This window comes from Crocuta crocuta, unplaced genomic scaffold (genome assembly GCF_008692635.1).
Source record: "Crocuta crocuta isolate KB4526 unplaced genomic scaffold, BGI_CrCroc_1.0 scaffold45, whole genome shotgun sequence".
NCBI classification, from domain to species: domain Eukaryota; kingdom Metazoa; phylum Chordata; class Mammalia; order Carnivora; family Hyaenidae; genus Crocuta; species Crocuta crocuta.
This window is the reverse complement of record NW_027530544.1, coordinates 3462667-3477945: the sequence shown is the minus strand read 5'-3', so window position 1 is coordinate 3477945 and position 15279 is coordinate 3462667. Positions and strand designations below refer to the sequence as shown.

Sequence of the window (15279 nt, the reverse complement as noted above, 5' to 3'; positions counted from 1 at the left end):
AAACTAGAAGGGTTAGGTAATGATTTTGATGCCTCTTATTTGAGGGAGAACAGTTGTGGACTAGGGGAGTACGGGGGCCTCACAGGTGGTGGAGCTCTCTCCCAGAGAGGTTTTGGGCAAGCATGAGTTTTATAGTGGTAGAAGCGGCATTACTTCTGAAACAGGGCATGATCGGCTAGGCTTGTGTCTCTGCCTTTATTTCGAAAGATCAAGGATGATGGAGTAAGTATAGAGCCCAGAGTTGACTTGGCATTGGCAAATTGGCCAACTGCATATGCTGCGTTTCTGGTCACAGGGGGCATTTGCGGAACTTGAAAGTTCTGGCACCTTGGGCAGGTGGCACCTTGGGCAGGAGCAGCTCCATCTTGGGCCTAGAAATCTAGTTCAAACAGTTGACGCCCTACTAAACTAATGGTAGGATTTTGGAAATTATTTAAAATACAAGGATCAGGTCGAAGCATTATTTAAAGGAAAAAAAATCTAGGCATATAGACATCAGTCAAAATCAACTCTTACTCTAATAGTTTATTTGCTTTTGGGTAACCTATTGCATTGAGCTGCCCCTTGGAAGAAATAGGCCAGGAGTCTCTGCTTTAAGAATGGAGGAGATGGAACCATTTTGTGTTGAAGCAGTGTGGAAAATGTCCTTGCCAGGAGCTCGGCTGCCTGGCTTCCAGCTGCAGAGTTACCACCTATGGCCCATGACCCCTGAGCCTCCATTTTCTCATCTGTAAAATCTGATCACCACCTGCTCTGCTTCCCACTCAAGGTTATCGTGAAGATCAAGCAAAATGAAGTATCTGAGCAAGCTTTGAAAATGGTGGAGTTCTCCAGATGGGAGATATCATTTAACATTAGCCCCCAACCTCTTGGACCAGAATTGAAAGTAATGAAAACACTAAGTACTCTGAATACAAAGTCATAATTATGGACCTTTTAAAAAATCATTTCTACAAAAAGAGTGAGGAAAACCAAAAAGCAGACTCTTAACTATAGCGAACAAACTGAGGGTTACCAGAGGGAGCTGGGTGGGAGGATGGGAAAAATAGGTGATGGGGGTTAAGGGAGGCACTTGTCATGAGCACATGGTGATGTATGGAAGTGTCGAATCACTATACTGTACATCTGAAATGAATATAACACTATGGTGACTATACTGGAATTGAAATTAAAAACAGGGTCGCCTGGGTGGCTCAGTCAGTTAAGTGTCCGACTTCGGTTCAGGCCCTGATCACATGGTTCATGGGTTCAAGCCCCACATCGGGCTCTGTGCTGATGGCTAGCTGAGAGCCTGGAGCCTGCTTCAGATTCTGTATCTCCCTCTCTCTCTGACCCTCCCCTGCTCACGCTGTCTCTCTCTCTCTCAGAAATAAATAAAACATTTAAAAATTCTTTTTAAAAAGGAAATGAAAAACTTAGTAAATAAAAAAGTAAATAATTTAAAAAATCATTTATATAACCTATATAAGTCAACAGTTGCATGTGAAGTAACAAATTGCCTTAAAGCCGGACGATGAAAGGCAGACATGAAGACGTCAGGGTGCTGGGCAGAGTGCTGGGGCTGCAGGACAGGACACTGCTCTCAAAGCAGAGGCCACATTTACTGTCATGATTCAGAAGAGATATGTGTACGTAACATTGACAATATGTGTATTGCCATCTAGAGAGTCTGGGCATCATCCTAGATGGATGAGAAAAAGGAAGATGAAGGCGTGGGGTGGAAGTTCTGGAAGCCTGCGTGCAGAGTGTCCCACAGGCATCACAGATCCAGGAGGAGAGCCGTTCTTTTGTGTTAACAATCATCTTTCCCTTTTCAAGTCATTTAGCTTCATTGTTCATAAACATCAGAGGAACATGCAAATTAGAGCATGCTGAAATGCTTTCATTTGGCCAAGAATGTTTTCAAAGAGCTCCCTGCTGCTCGGAAAGAGTCCTAAGCAGCTGGCTTCACTGAACTGTAGAACAAGCAAAAAGATGTTAAATAAGGATTAAGGGCTTTAGACAGTAAGTATAAGATGTTAAATGTGTTCCCTGGCTCATTTGTGGGCCTTTTTCTTAATTCAGCAGGCAAGCTTTCTGTGAAAGAGCAGCTTCGTGGGTTCCCGGCTTTGGGGTCTTTTTTTTCCCTCCCTGTCCAGAGGGAAAGATAAGAAGTTAATATAAAGGAAGAGAAGAGGCAGATAGAAAGCATGCTATGCTAATTTTTGGTCGCCTGCCCATTTGTAAGTTCCATTCTCCTCAGGCCCAATCAGCACAAAGTGATGAGTACAGTTTTATTTTATGAGTAAAATGGGCCTTGGAAACGGGGCTGCTGTCTTTCAGGTCTGAACTCAAACAATATCTTGAATCTGGGTTGTTTGCATTGCATGGCTTGTGACCATGGGGCCTGGCATTCCCACTCTACAGATGTTTGGCACCTTCCTCCACAGCATCTCAGTCATCCTGAATCCGTCGGCTGATTCTGGAAGTCTCTTTCATCAGCAACAAAATGGGCATTTCCTCTAACTGAGAGGGATGGCGGCTGATGGGGTAACTGATGAGAAGAGGAAACCAAAGCCTGCCCTTGTAGCTGAGGGCTTCACAGCGTAGGCTAGAGAACAACAGTGTTTCTCTATCGAAAGCTTTCTCAAGCCTGATGAGCGTGTTTTGTGCTTGACCCCACGTCCCCTCCCCCTCCTCCTGGGATTATGTCATTTAGGCCAGCTGGCCTTTCTTCCTTGTCCCAGCTTCACTGAGCATCTATTATGTAGGAGGGCCCTGGAGAGGGGTCAGGGTGCTCCTCCCAGCAGCCCGCACACATGTGCAAAAGGAGTTTCTGACCCAAAGGTTTACTGAGTCTGAGCCTTTTCCTCAGTTTAGCCCACCTTCCTAGGGAGGAGCTAGGAGAGGGAGAGGTGTTCTCCACCCTCAAGGAGAAAGACAGGCATCACGGTGGTCCTGTGAGGTGGAGGAAAGTGCTGTGCCAGAGATTTTCAAACACGCGGCTGTGCATTGGTCGGCCCATTGCATGGTCTCAACAGGTTATGTTCTCATTTTCAGTTAGGACCTTCGTGACAGAGTTTAAATTAAAGAAAACGTTTCTCAATACCACCACGGAGAAACATTCAGACCTACGTGAAGTTGAAAATGAGATCACCAAAACAGTAAGTTTCCCGAAAGGCATCTTTCTTTGAGTCCTTTGTTTGCTACACCAAATTCAGAACTGGGAACCTCGTGGGGGATCAGCTATAGCTCCTGGGCTGTTATTCATTTCCATTATATTTGGGAGGTAAACTTCATGGTGAAATTAAAAGCCTCTTGGAAATTGAAAGGAGGTGCTGAGAGCCAGTGATGCCCAGTAGAAGCACTTCTTCAGTGTGCTCTCACATGCAGCCTTTATCAGTGGCTTGGCACTTCTTTTTCACGTGCAGAGTCATAGTTACAGACAGTTAGATGGTATGCACCAATAAGAACCATTGGCGAAGAGGAAAGATCCTAAAAACCCTACTCTCCCATCTGCAGTTGACATGCTGTGTGACTTTCACCCTCTGTTTCCAAACCTGGGGAGAATGACGTTCTTTTTCCTCGGGAGAGACATAATAGTTAATCCTGATTTTCCAGGGTTGAGAATTCACTGCAGAAATTGTCTAGGGGCCTTTGAGGAGCCTCAGTGGTTCAGCTGGTTAAGCATCAGACTTGCAGCTCAGGTCATGATCTCATGGTTCATGTATTCGAGCCCTGTGTCAGGCTCTGCGCTGACAGCTTGGAGCCTGGAGCCTGCTTTGGATTCTGTGTCTCCCTCTCTCTCTGCCCCTCTCCTGCTCACACTCTATCTTTCTCTCTCTCAAAAATAAATAAACATTTAAAAAATTTTATTAAGATTATCTAGGGGGTTTTGATTGATTCCTCTTCTTTCCCTTTTTGTCAGGCGGGGAAAAAAATAAAGAAAAAGTAAAAAGAAGGAAGACAAGATGAAAATGAAGCTCAGGGGCACCTGGCTAGCTCAGCCAGTTAAGCATCCAACTTTGGTTCAGGTCATGATCTCACAGTTCATGGGTTCAAGCCCTACATCAAGCTCTCTGCTGTCAGCATGTAGCCCGCTTCGGATCCTCTGTCCTCCATTCTCTCTGCCCTTCTCCCACTTGTGCTCTTGTCCTTTCTTTCAAAAAAAAAGAAGAAGAAGAAGAAAAAGCAGCTCAGATAGTAAATTTTACGTCTCAACTGCTACCTGAGTCTAAGATTTAGTGTTTAAAACATTGAAAATTGCCATTAATAGAAGTTTTAGAGACTAATTGATTTCTGATTTCAGTTTTCTTTATTCTTTATAGGTTAGAGTATATTAGCCAAAACCTATAGGATTTTTTAGAACTATAGATTTTATTTGCCTAACATTTAGATTCCAATTCTGTCTCTGTATCTACTGAACATCTACTCTGTGACAGGCACTGTGTCAGGTGCCTCACTCCTATAAGAGGTATTGCCAACACCTTTACAGCTAGAAAATTGGGAGGCCTTGAAGGTTAACGACATTGCCTGAATTCACACAGAGCAGGTGCACAGGCTAGTCTGCTAGACTAGCCTCACTTCTGAGACCATTTGTAAGTTTAAGTTTGGGGATCCTCAAAACCACCCTCAGACTTGATAGTTGCTGTAAGGACTTCAGATCTCAGCGGAAGCTCTTAAACTAATGGTTGTGGTTTATTACAGTGAAAAGGTCCCTGTTACAATCAGCTATGGGAGAGACACATAGGGCAGAGTCCAGGAGGATCCCAGATTTGATGTGTCCAGTTGTCCTGTCTCCATGGCTCCATGCACCATGTTAACTCCTCTTGTCAATGATGTATACAGTATTCATGGAGTATTGCTAACTAATGAAGCTCACCTGAGCCTTGGTGTCTAGAGCCAATATACGGACATAGTCAACTGCTCACATGGCTGACCTCAGTCTCTAGCCCCTTTCGAGGTTAGGCTAATACCATATAACCCAAAACTCCCACATAAATCATGTTGTTAGATATTTGGAGTGGTCCAGGCCCTGACGAAGGACATTCCAAAAGCTTATTGATTATCTTCTGGGAGCCAAGGGCCAGATCTCTGTTTGGGCAAGATTAAATTCTTGACTATACAGTAGGATTTTATGTCTACTAGCCCTATTCCTGGTGTTCCTGTCACCACCACAGCTGCCTCTTGGGCATGCTGTAGGTCAGTGTGGCCCTCTAAGGGAATACAGGGGCTTGGAACCCCATGCGGAGGTGCCGTCCCTCCCAGTATACAGTGTACATACCTGACTTGTTCATTTTCACCCAGGATGAATGTATAATTTCCTAGTGATGTGACGTCCCCACTCCCAGAGACTAGACTAGAGAAGCTACTTTGGTGGCCTTTCCCAAGATACCATTGTGTTCTGAAATGTGCCTTTTCTGTTTTTACCTGGGGCCAAATTTTAAGTAATTATGCTACTGATGAATCATTGCCTATTGGAATATAAAACAATGTCATACAAAGCCAAAAGGTTTGATAACATCTCATGTTTGATCCCATCTTATGAACAGTAAAGTGTGTCTGACACACAGGCTTTGAAGACAGGCGTGTCTGCATAGGTCAAGGCTTTGCAACCTCCCGCTGCATAGAAGGAATCTCTAGCCTCCACTGTTGGGGAAGCAGAAAAGCAGGCATGGAACTTGATGCCCTAGAGGGATTTTCTGCTCTCTCTGAGGGCACAAGGCAAACACAGGGAGAGTCACTCTTAATTTGCTCTTGACAAAGGGGCTCTTGACCCGTGTAATGTAATTTCCCATGGAGAGCCCTTTTGAAGAGGACCTATCTTTGAGTTAGGTCAACTCACTGTAGATTATGAGGGGTCTGTGTCGGGCCTGCCAGAACGGGGGTAGCTGAAACCTTTTCAGTGAACCTCGTTCACTCTGCAAAGTCCAAATAAACAGTTGCCTCTGAGTTTTTTGAAACCCTGCGTCTTAGAAGAGATCTGTTCCTTTGAAGATGTTTTGCATCCAAGGGTGCTGTTCTGAACATCACTTCCTGCCAAGATTTTCCCCACTGATTTACTATCTGCCTCTTTCCCTTTGTACTCAGGGAACAACAGACAAGAGCAGAGAGGCATTTAAGACGGGAACAAAACAAGGACACCACTCCTCTGTAAAGCTGCCTGCTGATAACTTGATGGCTGGAAAATGCCTATTTTATCCTGAAAATAGGAAATTGGTTCTAGGTCTAGGGCTTTGATCTGTCTCTCAGTTAACGACCAACCTGTTCTTCCTTTCAGTTAAATGCGTGTTTTTCAACGTTTCCTGGTTATACCCGATCCACAGTTCATGCTTCTAGGTAAGTAACAGAATTACACTCACTGGTGAACCTATTTTCACAAAGGGGAGGCTATTCTAACACAGGCGACAGCAACAAAACTGGGCTCTGTTTTGACCAAGTCACAGAGTGACCTGGGGCCAAGGTCACTGGGCCTCCATGCTCTCCCATTCCCTTCCTGGAGAATGGAGGTGGATTCATTTTCCAAAAGCCCTGGGGCCCACATGTCATTTTAGGATGGTTAAAACCCTACACATTTTGCCTACAGGGAGTCCAATGCGGTGGTCATGTCCCTGCAAACGACCTTCTCCTTGGCCTCCAATGTGACGCTGTTTGACCTGGCTGACGGGATGCAGAAATGTGTCAACTCCTGTAGGTCCTCTGCTGAGGTCTGCCAGCTCTTGGGATCTCAGAGGCGGATCTTCAGAGGTAAGAGGATGGCCCTCTGGGAGAACTCCGCCTATACAGTTAGACACAGACCTAGGAGAGATGTGTAAGGCACTTGGAACTCAGGCTCAACAAGTTCAACACAGAGCCAGTCTATCTTTGAAATGGGTGCTGGGGTGCCTGGGTGGCTCAGTCGGTTAAATGTCCAACTTTGGCTCAGGTCATGATCTCACAGTTCATGGGTTTGAGCCCCCCCATCAGGCTCTCTGCTGACAGTGCAGAGCCTGCTTGGGATTCTCACTCTCCCTTCTTTCTCTGCCCCTCCCCTGCTCGTACTTTCTCTCTTTCTCAAAAATAAATAAATAAAGACTAAAAAAACCCAAAAAGAATAAAGAAAGAAATAGGCGTTAAGCGAAAGGCCTTCACATGTCCGTATCTTGGTACATGTGTACGTGCACACACACAGCCTTGAAGTCAGCAGGTCCTTGGCATGTCGCCTCTTCTTTTTCTCCTGTTCTTCATTGGTGTAGGAAGGGGTATAGGAGCTGGTGTAATGAAATCATTTCTCTTTATCTTGAAAGGTTCCAGCTCTCTCTGGGGGAAACAGAAATTCCTGCACAGAATACACATGCTTATCAAAGCCCCAAACCTTCATCGTGATAGTCTGTTAAGTAAAAAAATAAATAAATAAATAAAGCATGGGCAGTATTACCCATCTTGTTCATGTGTTTGCAAATCGCCAATGCACAGAAGCAAGACCGGAATGATGTAGGCCAGAGTCCTCGCTGGTTTCCCTTTTCTTGTTCTCGCTTTATCTGCATTATCAAAGCTTCTGCAGTACATCTAGTGTGAAACAGATAAAGAGAGGGATTATAGACAACAAGTTTAGCGGGAAAACTTGGGTCTTGGAGAGGAAGTTTTGCCTCTGGGTTGGGAAAACTGCTAGAATTAAAATTGCTTCCTCACGAAGGGGGCTTATTCCTTCTGCTGTCTCATGAGTGATCAGAGTGGACTCTGGTTAGCTCGTTGCACTAGACAGTTAGGACTAGCAAAGGATGCAGACTCTTTGAGCCTCCCCATCTGGTGTCCAGACGCTGGATGTAAGTTGCAGGGAGCAGGTTGGGGGCTGTATCTGCTGGAAGATTCAGGACATTCCCATGGCTCAGGGCTTTCTGAGTGCTGATCCACAGGGCTCTGCTCACAGGCCTGTGCATGCCAGAGCTGGGAAGCTGGGAGTGTAACCTTGTAAACACTCTAGGCTTTAGCCCATTCTAAGGCTAGTTATTCATGTGGGGGAAAGAAAGGAGCTGAACTTTCTGGAATTGAAGTTGCTATCACTTAGCGTCATTGGGGAATTCACTAAAAAGTTTACGCACCATTATACTGTGCTCTAAACTTTGAGGCAAGAGTTCTCCTTTGTTTCTCTTGCCAGTGATTCAAGGGTCCCAATTTTTCCCCCCTTGTGGGCAGGAAGGGGACCTTTCTATTCACTAAACACTTAAAGAATGCATCCGATGTGGTCAGCCTAGTACCAGGTTAGTTTTATGTCCCCAGTAAATGTGTTTCATGCCTTGCAAATCAAGTGGCCACACCCTTGGACTTGTAAGATCCTGCTCAGGGCAGCCCCGCCCACTCTCCGACCTTCATTTTTTTCTCTTGTTTGGATGTGGGAAAGCCCCTACCTTCCTAGCTTCCTTGTTGAGGTCCCATTCTTTGTTTTGTTTTGTTTTTTAAGATTTTATGTATTAATTTTCTTGGAGCAGTGTTAGGTTCACAGCAAAATTGAGAGGATTTCCCATTAGGTCCCTTGTCCCGACATGTGCTTCTGGTCCCCATTCTGTACCTCGCCTTCCAGAGCCCTCAAAAACAAAGACAGCCATGCCTCTTGGCTGAAAACAGGCTCCCTTCTCTGTTTTTCCTCCCAATTCTTCTCCAGGTTTTGCCAACATACTCAGCTCTGTCTCTTGATGCTCCCCTCTCTGGGTGCTGGAGAGGTAGCCTTGACGAGCAGAAGCTGCCAGGTTCTGACATCTGGGTGTTTCCAACATATGGGTGCGCTGGGCTACTCTGGACGCTGCCGTTGCAAAGGCAAGTTTTCGCCCTGCAATTCGCAAAATGTCCATTTCCTCAACTTCCAAAGAACTGCAGCTCTAATGCCTCCAGAGGTTTAGAGTCTTTGGAAATCCCCCAAGGAGTGTCTCAGCCTTAGATTTACATAAGTTCTCATTGTCTGGCAGGCGGATGTTATGCCCAGGAAAGACCATGGGAATTGTGGATGTAGAAAAATCACATCGCCAGGCTTAAAATGAAAATGGGATTACATGTGGTTGCTTTTGATGGGTTCATGGCAGAATGATCTTTAAAATTTTTAGGATAGCAACTCCACTATTGCCAAGGCGAGGCAAGCCTTCTTTGCTTCCGTGTTGGGAAGGGTTGCTTCAGCAGGGCGAGTAGTATTTGCCAGCAGGCTGGATTATTGGGCAGGATGGAAGGAAAATGTGACATTGACTTCCAGAAAATATCTAATCAGGCCAGGCAACGCAGTTTGGCTACTGGGTAAGGCTAGTGCCAGCCTTTTATCCCAGAGGTATTCCTTTATATTAAGGCTTGAGGACTGGCAAAGCTTTCCAAAAGTTTAGATGAGGAATTGTGGGCTTTTGGTACCTCTCTGGCGCCAGCTTTACAGTTTGTCTGGTGAGATTTTCCATTTTTTTATTTTTCTCTTTTGAATACCAACTTTTCACAATAAACAAAGGAAATTCTATCGCACACACAAGCGGAGTTTTGATTTAGCACACCAGCTTCCAATGATAAAGACAGGAAATGCAGTGTTGAAAACTAAAGGCTGAGTCCTCAGCTTGTCTCCCTGTGACCAGGCCATCCCCCAGGTCCCAAGCTCTCGGGACTCAGAAAAGGAGGTGGCTGTGGGGACCCCGTGTGGGTATCAGCTCACATCACCACTGTGGGGGCAGTCTCGCCGGGATAAGGGCCAGTACCTGGTTTTTGGATAGGTTGGTGTCTTCCTTAAGGTGGGAAAGGGGAGACCAGCCTCACTGCACGGTATACACATCGCCCTTCGGTGGCTCTCTCGGTTATGTCCCTACAGCAGGAGCAGATATCAGTCCTGCCTTGCTCTATACCTGGCTGTGAAAAAATTGCTGTCCACTATCCAGTTAGTTGCACGTCTTTGTTCCACAGTGTGCCCCACCTACATGTGCCTTTTCATCAGGCTTGGCTCAGTAAACGCGCACTTGTTGTATGTCTCATGTATACAGAGAGTGTCTACTGTATGCAGCCTCAGAGAGGCCACCTGCCCAACAATGAGTGCTTTTTGATGATAAGGAGAAACTTCTTTGTCATCCATGAAACGAGCGTGGTCCATATGCCCAGAGCTGGACAAGCCAGGTAGAAACACATGTAGAGAATAGAGCCCTATAAAGGGAAGGAGGTAGCAAGCTTGAAAGACACACTCCTCTACCCAGGTCTTCTGTCTCCCGTGGCAATGGCCTGGTGACTGGTGGCCGGAAAGCACCTTTAGCACACATGTATTGAGCACTGTGTGTGACCATCCCTGTGCAAGGTGCTGAAGCCCCAGAGACGAGTAAGCCCCAGGAAATAGCCAGTGTAATGGGGACACAGGAAACATAATGACACCACAGTGCTGGGCCAGCAGATTATCTTCCACACCTACCCCTGGAATAAATCCTTGGGCAGCAAGCCGCTCTGCCAGAGGAGTGCACAGCCTCCCGTTAGGCCACGGAGACACTGAGGAGACCCAGAGCCGTGCCTCCACTGAGACAGGTCTGAGCCCCACCGCCTCTGAAGAGGGGGCATGATCAGGTTTCCTGGCTTTGTGCCGGCCCTCCGCCGCAGTCCGTTAGCGTGAGGACAACACCACGGCATTGAGGGCCGTATGTACGGTGGCTGCCGGAGTCGGAGACAGCACCCTATTTCTTCCGTCTGGGTCCTCTGTCCCATGGCATGCAGTGTGACCTGGAGTACAGAGGCCTGGGGGCTGACACAGGCAAGGAGTGGCCGAGACAGCTAAAAGCAGGCCCCTGAAAGGAGACTTGCACCAGGCACATTTCAGAAACTGTTCTCGGAGTGTCTTTAAATAGAAAGTTAATATATCTTGAGGTTTGCAGTGGAGGAGGTCTTGTTTTGTTTCACTGTCTTGTTTTTCCATTCTAGCGGGCAGCTTGTGCAAGCGGAAGACTCCAGAATGTGACAAAGAGACCTCCATTTGCACTGACCTGGACGGTGTCGCCCTGTGCCAGTGCAAGTCGGGCTACTTCCAGTTCAACAAGATGGATCACTCCTGCCGAGGTACCAGCAAGTTCCCAAGGGTCCTGTGGCCCGTCCAGGGACAGGGAAGATGTTTTTCTCTGTTCTAGGTGTGACTGTTCAAAATGGGGGTAACTAGTTCTTGTTATTTTTGCTCACAGCAGGATTAAACACATTATCTCCTTAGAATAATAGCATTATCTCTGACCTGCGCACACTGGTCTGGCCAATCAAATTCAAAGGAAAAGAAGAGAGAATGGAATGCCTATGGCAGTGCTCTTTTTTTTTTTTTTTTCACTTAGAGGAAGTTAGGAAAATTATTGTTTTAATTCCCAAAGCTCTATTCTATTGTCTGCTAATCTTTGAAAATGGAAACACAGGCCTGGTGTCAGGCCTGTCTCTGTTAGAGACAGCTGTGGCCTAGTAGACAAACTACTGCTGAGGCTCAAGACAGTCAGAGCTTGACTCTGCCTCATGGATCATGTGCCATCTTGGGCAAGATGATCTTGCTTTGCTGTGCCTCTGTTTCCTCTTCTGCAAAATGGGTATGCTGGTGCTTTATCAGGTATTCTGGTAATAAAAGAAGGTAGTGTGTAGGGAGGTACTTTGTAAGCCATCAGCATTTGCCCTTGTTTTTTACCCAGGATGTGGCTGAATTAATGAGTTCCAGTTTTAAAGGTTTCACGAAGGGTGTGAGGGCAGAAACCTAATTCTGCTAGCCTTTTTGGTGAGACCTCAATTCATTCAGTTTGAACTAAAAGGCTCAGTAAGTGCATGGCAAGAATATTACTTTAAAGTAAAATTAATTCAAGTCCAGAACACCTTGTAAACGACTTGTAAACGACTCCTGAGAATTTGTCATCACCAGGAAAACTAGCGATGTAAAGGCCATCGTGTGGCTTTAAGCCTTACACCACATTAGAATATGGACGACACAGTTTTCCTGCTTGGCCAACCCCCACTGGTGACAGGTGCACTGGAATCTGAGTAAAAGTCACATACTGGGGAAAGGTGACGTGCCATTTATTTCTATCAGGACTTCCCAGTAGAGGACTCGTTCCATCAGGAGAGGATAAAAATACATTTCAGGGCAGTGCTGTCGTCCTGAGCCTCAGACCCTCTGACTTAAGTTCACACATACAGCGGCTTTGAAAGTGCGCACCTGCTGGTCCACACGCACACCCTGCAGTGGGCTTTGAAGGGGAGGCTGACCCTGGGTGCCTGCGGGCAGTCCTGAGGCACCGGGGCCTCGCAGCATTTACGGCCCTTGTCGGTCTGCCCTGTGATACAAAGAGATGATGCCTTCTGGTCCCTCTTACCTGGTTTCCTGCCTTGTGTTCATTGCCCTTCTTGGAAATTGGGGCATCGAGTCCTGCTTCACGTGGGAAGGTGACCTCTACTAAAATCAGGCGCTGGGGTGCTGTATAGCTGGGAGGAGGGAAGGCAAAGTGGGCAGAAGTGGGGCACATAGGAGTGGTGGCCCTGACACGTGGAGCCTCTGGAGTTTCCCACAGCCTCAAGGACAGCCCTGCCACCTCTGCTCCTTGCTGGCCTCAATCGCTGCCTTTGTTTCCAAGTCAGCGATTTCTTAATTGTGTCGCTTACAGACTAGCATTAGCAATAGCAAAGCTGTCAGAGATTTTCTGAATGCAGTGGTACATTCAGCAAGCTTATGTTTATCAGGTAATGACCGAAGATGCAGCATAAGGAAACCGTGGTCAGCTTTCGGGCTTGTTGCCAAGGCCCTACTGAGCCTCGTTTTCTGCAGTATTCTTGTCGCTTAGGTTTTCATCCATCAGGCCTCTGATGAATGGCTTCAGCAGCTCCTTGGGCCACAGCCCTGTTGGCTGGGTTCTGATGGATTGTAGTGACATCTTCTGGCCATTGGTGCTGGAGCACAGGGGTATTTAAAATAAGTCCCCAGGGCACGTGGCTGGCTCAGTCTGACGGACTCTTGATTTCAGCTGCAGTCATGATCTCACAGTTCCTGAGATCCAGCCATGTTGGGCTCTGTGCTGACAGCACGGAGCCTGCTTGGGGTCCTCTCTCTGCTTTTTCCCCGCTTGTGCTCTCTCTCAGTCTCTCAAAATAAATAAGTAAACAAATTTTTCTTAAAAATTTTCCTTTTGGACACCTCAAATCCGAGATCAGCCCGCAGATAAATGGGGAATAGAGGTATGTAGGTAGGTTTTCTAAAGCTGTACGTTAGCAGGCCTCTGTTCTCTGTTGTACATATGTATGCACTTCTTAATGTCTCCCATAAAATATCTTCACAGTGTCTTTACCAGACTTTCAAAGCATCATATAAAATTGAAGTGCGTGTCCTTCCCGTACACGTACTGAAGTAGGTGTCTTAACTTCCTTCCGTCATGCAGGCCTCTTTCTCTCACTGGGCAGCAAGTGCCTTGGGGCCAGAGCTGTGTCTAGAATATGCTTAGCACGTCGTGGGGTTTAACAAATGTCTGTTGAATTAACAACTGGATGATAGGGCAGCAAATATGATCGAATGCGATTAGATCTTGGGAACAAGAGTCTTGAAGACTCCACCACTGACTTATTTTATCAAGGGCCAGGAGGCTTGAATTGGCTGTGTTCCGTGTCAATAGGGGAAGACCAGTCTGGGCATACACACTAGCAGTTGCCACATTCCTTTTGTCTCCCAGTGCTCCACGGGTCAGTCCTGCTGGGGTGTGGAGCTGGGGAGCTGGGTCCTAAGGTGCACTGGGGCTTTCCCTCCAGGAACCCCCAGAACAGCACCAGGCCCACAGTGGCACTCTGTTGTTGATGAATGACGAAGGAGCCCATTTGAAGTAAAGGAATAGCATGACACCAGAAAGTCAGGCCGCTTGTGAGGCTAAGCGAAAACAGCCCAGCCCATCAGCTCGCAGGCTGGGCAACAGATGGACATTTACGTCTGGCAGGATGACAGCCACAGGGTGGAAAGCTCCCACCCAGCAGATGAGGGTTGGGTGGGTAGATCTGATGTAAAAACATTTCCGGGAAGAAGTGTTCAGAATAGAACAGACTGGTGTGACATCAGCCTGCGTCGGTGCCGAGACGGATGGGGATGAATCACAGCGAGGCCAGCGGTCCTTGCCGCGCTGCCCTGCAGACGGCGCCGTGGGGCGCCCAGGAGTGGCTTCTGGCTCCCACAGACGACTGCAGCGTGCTCTCCACGCCCAGGGAAGCGGGAGTGCTGGGCTCATTCCTTAAGAAGGCCCCACCTGAGTAAGGTCAGCAGCGAACTCAGAGGTGTCCAAGATGGGGGTAAGGGGCTCATTCCTCCTTCCCTAAATGGGATATGATTATGCCCTGCTTTGTTGCACAAAAGTTGGAAGCACCTACTGAAAAGCCTCATAAATAAGATTTAACTTAACAGATAAATTCGGTTGAAGTGGAAATAAAGTGACTGTTTTGCTAAAGCTAAAGGAAAGTGAGTGGGAACCTGAGTGGCTCAGTCAGTTGAGTGTCCAACTCTTGATTTCAGCTCAGGTCGTCATTCCAGGGTCATGGGATTGAGCCCCATTCTCCAGCTCTGCGCTGAGCATGGAACTTGCTTAAGATTCCTTCTCACTCTCCCTCTGCCCCCTTTCCCCTGCTCACACACACTCTCTCTCTCAAAATAAAAAATAAAATTAAAAATTAAACAGATAGAAGGAAGAACAGCATTGGGCACATCTACATAAGTTAATATTATTATGCACTAATCCATAACGGACGATGCAGGACGCCTATGAGAGACTTCCTGTCCCAGCCCACGGGTTGTGTGCCCCCCATCCATGCATGGGGCCGACACTCACATCTTACCATTAGCTTGTGTGCTGTGTGTCCAGAGATTGCTGCTCTATGCTATGTACCTTTTCTTACCCATGATCTTTTATGCAGTGTATCGTACATTATTCATGAATCAAATTTCTATCACTTCTTACAGCAATGAATTTGACTCTGAGGCCATTTTTTATTGTCTGCTTCCATCCAAGCATGCATTGTAGCTCATGCTGTTCTGTTAGCTTATTGTAGTGTTGAAAGTGTTCCATGATCAGATAAATCCAGGAACTGCTGATCCCCAGAAATGGCTGGGCCACAGCCCTTCAGTCCATGAGCAGCAGTGCCAGAGGGTTCAAAGTTATGTTCTTGCGTGATGTGCTGATTAGCACTCATCTAGGTCTGTCCAGAATCCCCTGCACAGATGATAGGGTGAGCTCCACCCGGACCGTGTCCCAGAGGATGTCACAGCTCCTACTTCCTCTTGGAAGGGGTCACTGGGGACAACAGCAGGTTGAAGGTTTGACTTACATTAAAGAAACCAAA

General features: G+C 46.8%; 1 protein-coding gene across 2 annotated transcripts in view; it reads left to right on the top strand.

Moving 5' to 3' along the window:
• HEG1 (heart development protein with EGF like domains 1) overlaps positions 1-15279 on the top strand; it is a 55700-nt gene that overhangs the window by 20081 nt on the left and 20340 nt on the right. Inside the window, exons 9-12 of one of the 2 annotated variants that reach the window (XM_077767630.1) lie at positions 3040-3143; positions 6260-6318; positions 6566-6726; positions 10876-11010. In XM_077767630.1, coding sequence (XP_077623756.1) covers positions 3040-3143; positions 6260-6318; positions 6566-6726; positions 10876-11010 — 459 coding nt within the window. Of the gene's footprint in view, positions 1-3039; positions 3144-6259; positions 6319-6565; positions 6727-8620; positions 8692-10875; positions 11011-15279 lie in introns of those variants that run through there. The other variant, XM_077767631.1, reaches the window with a different exon arrangement.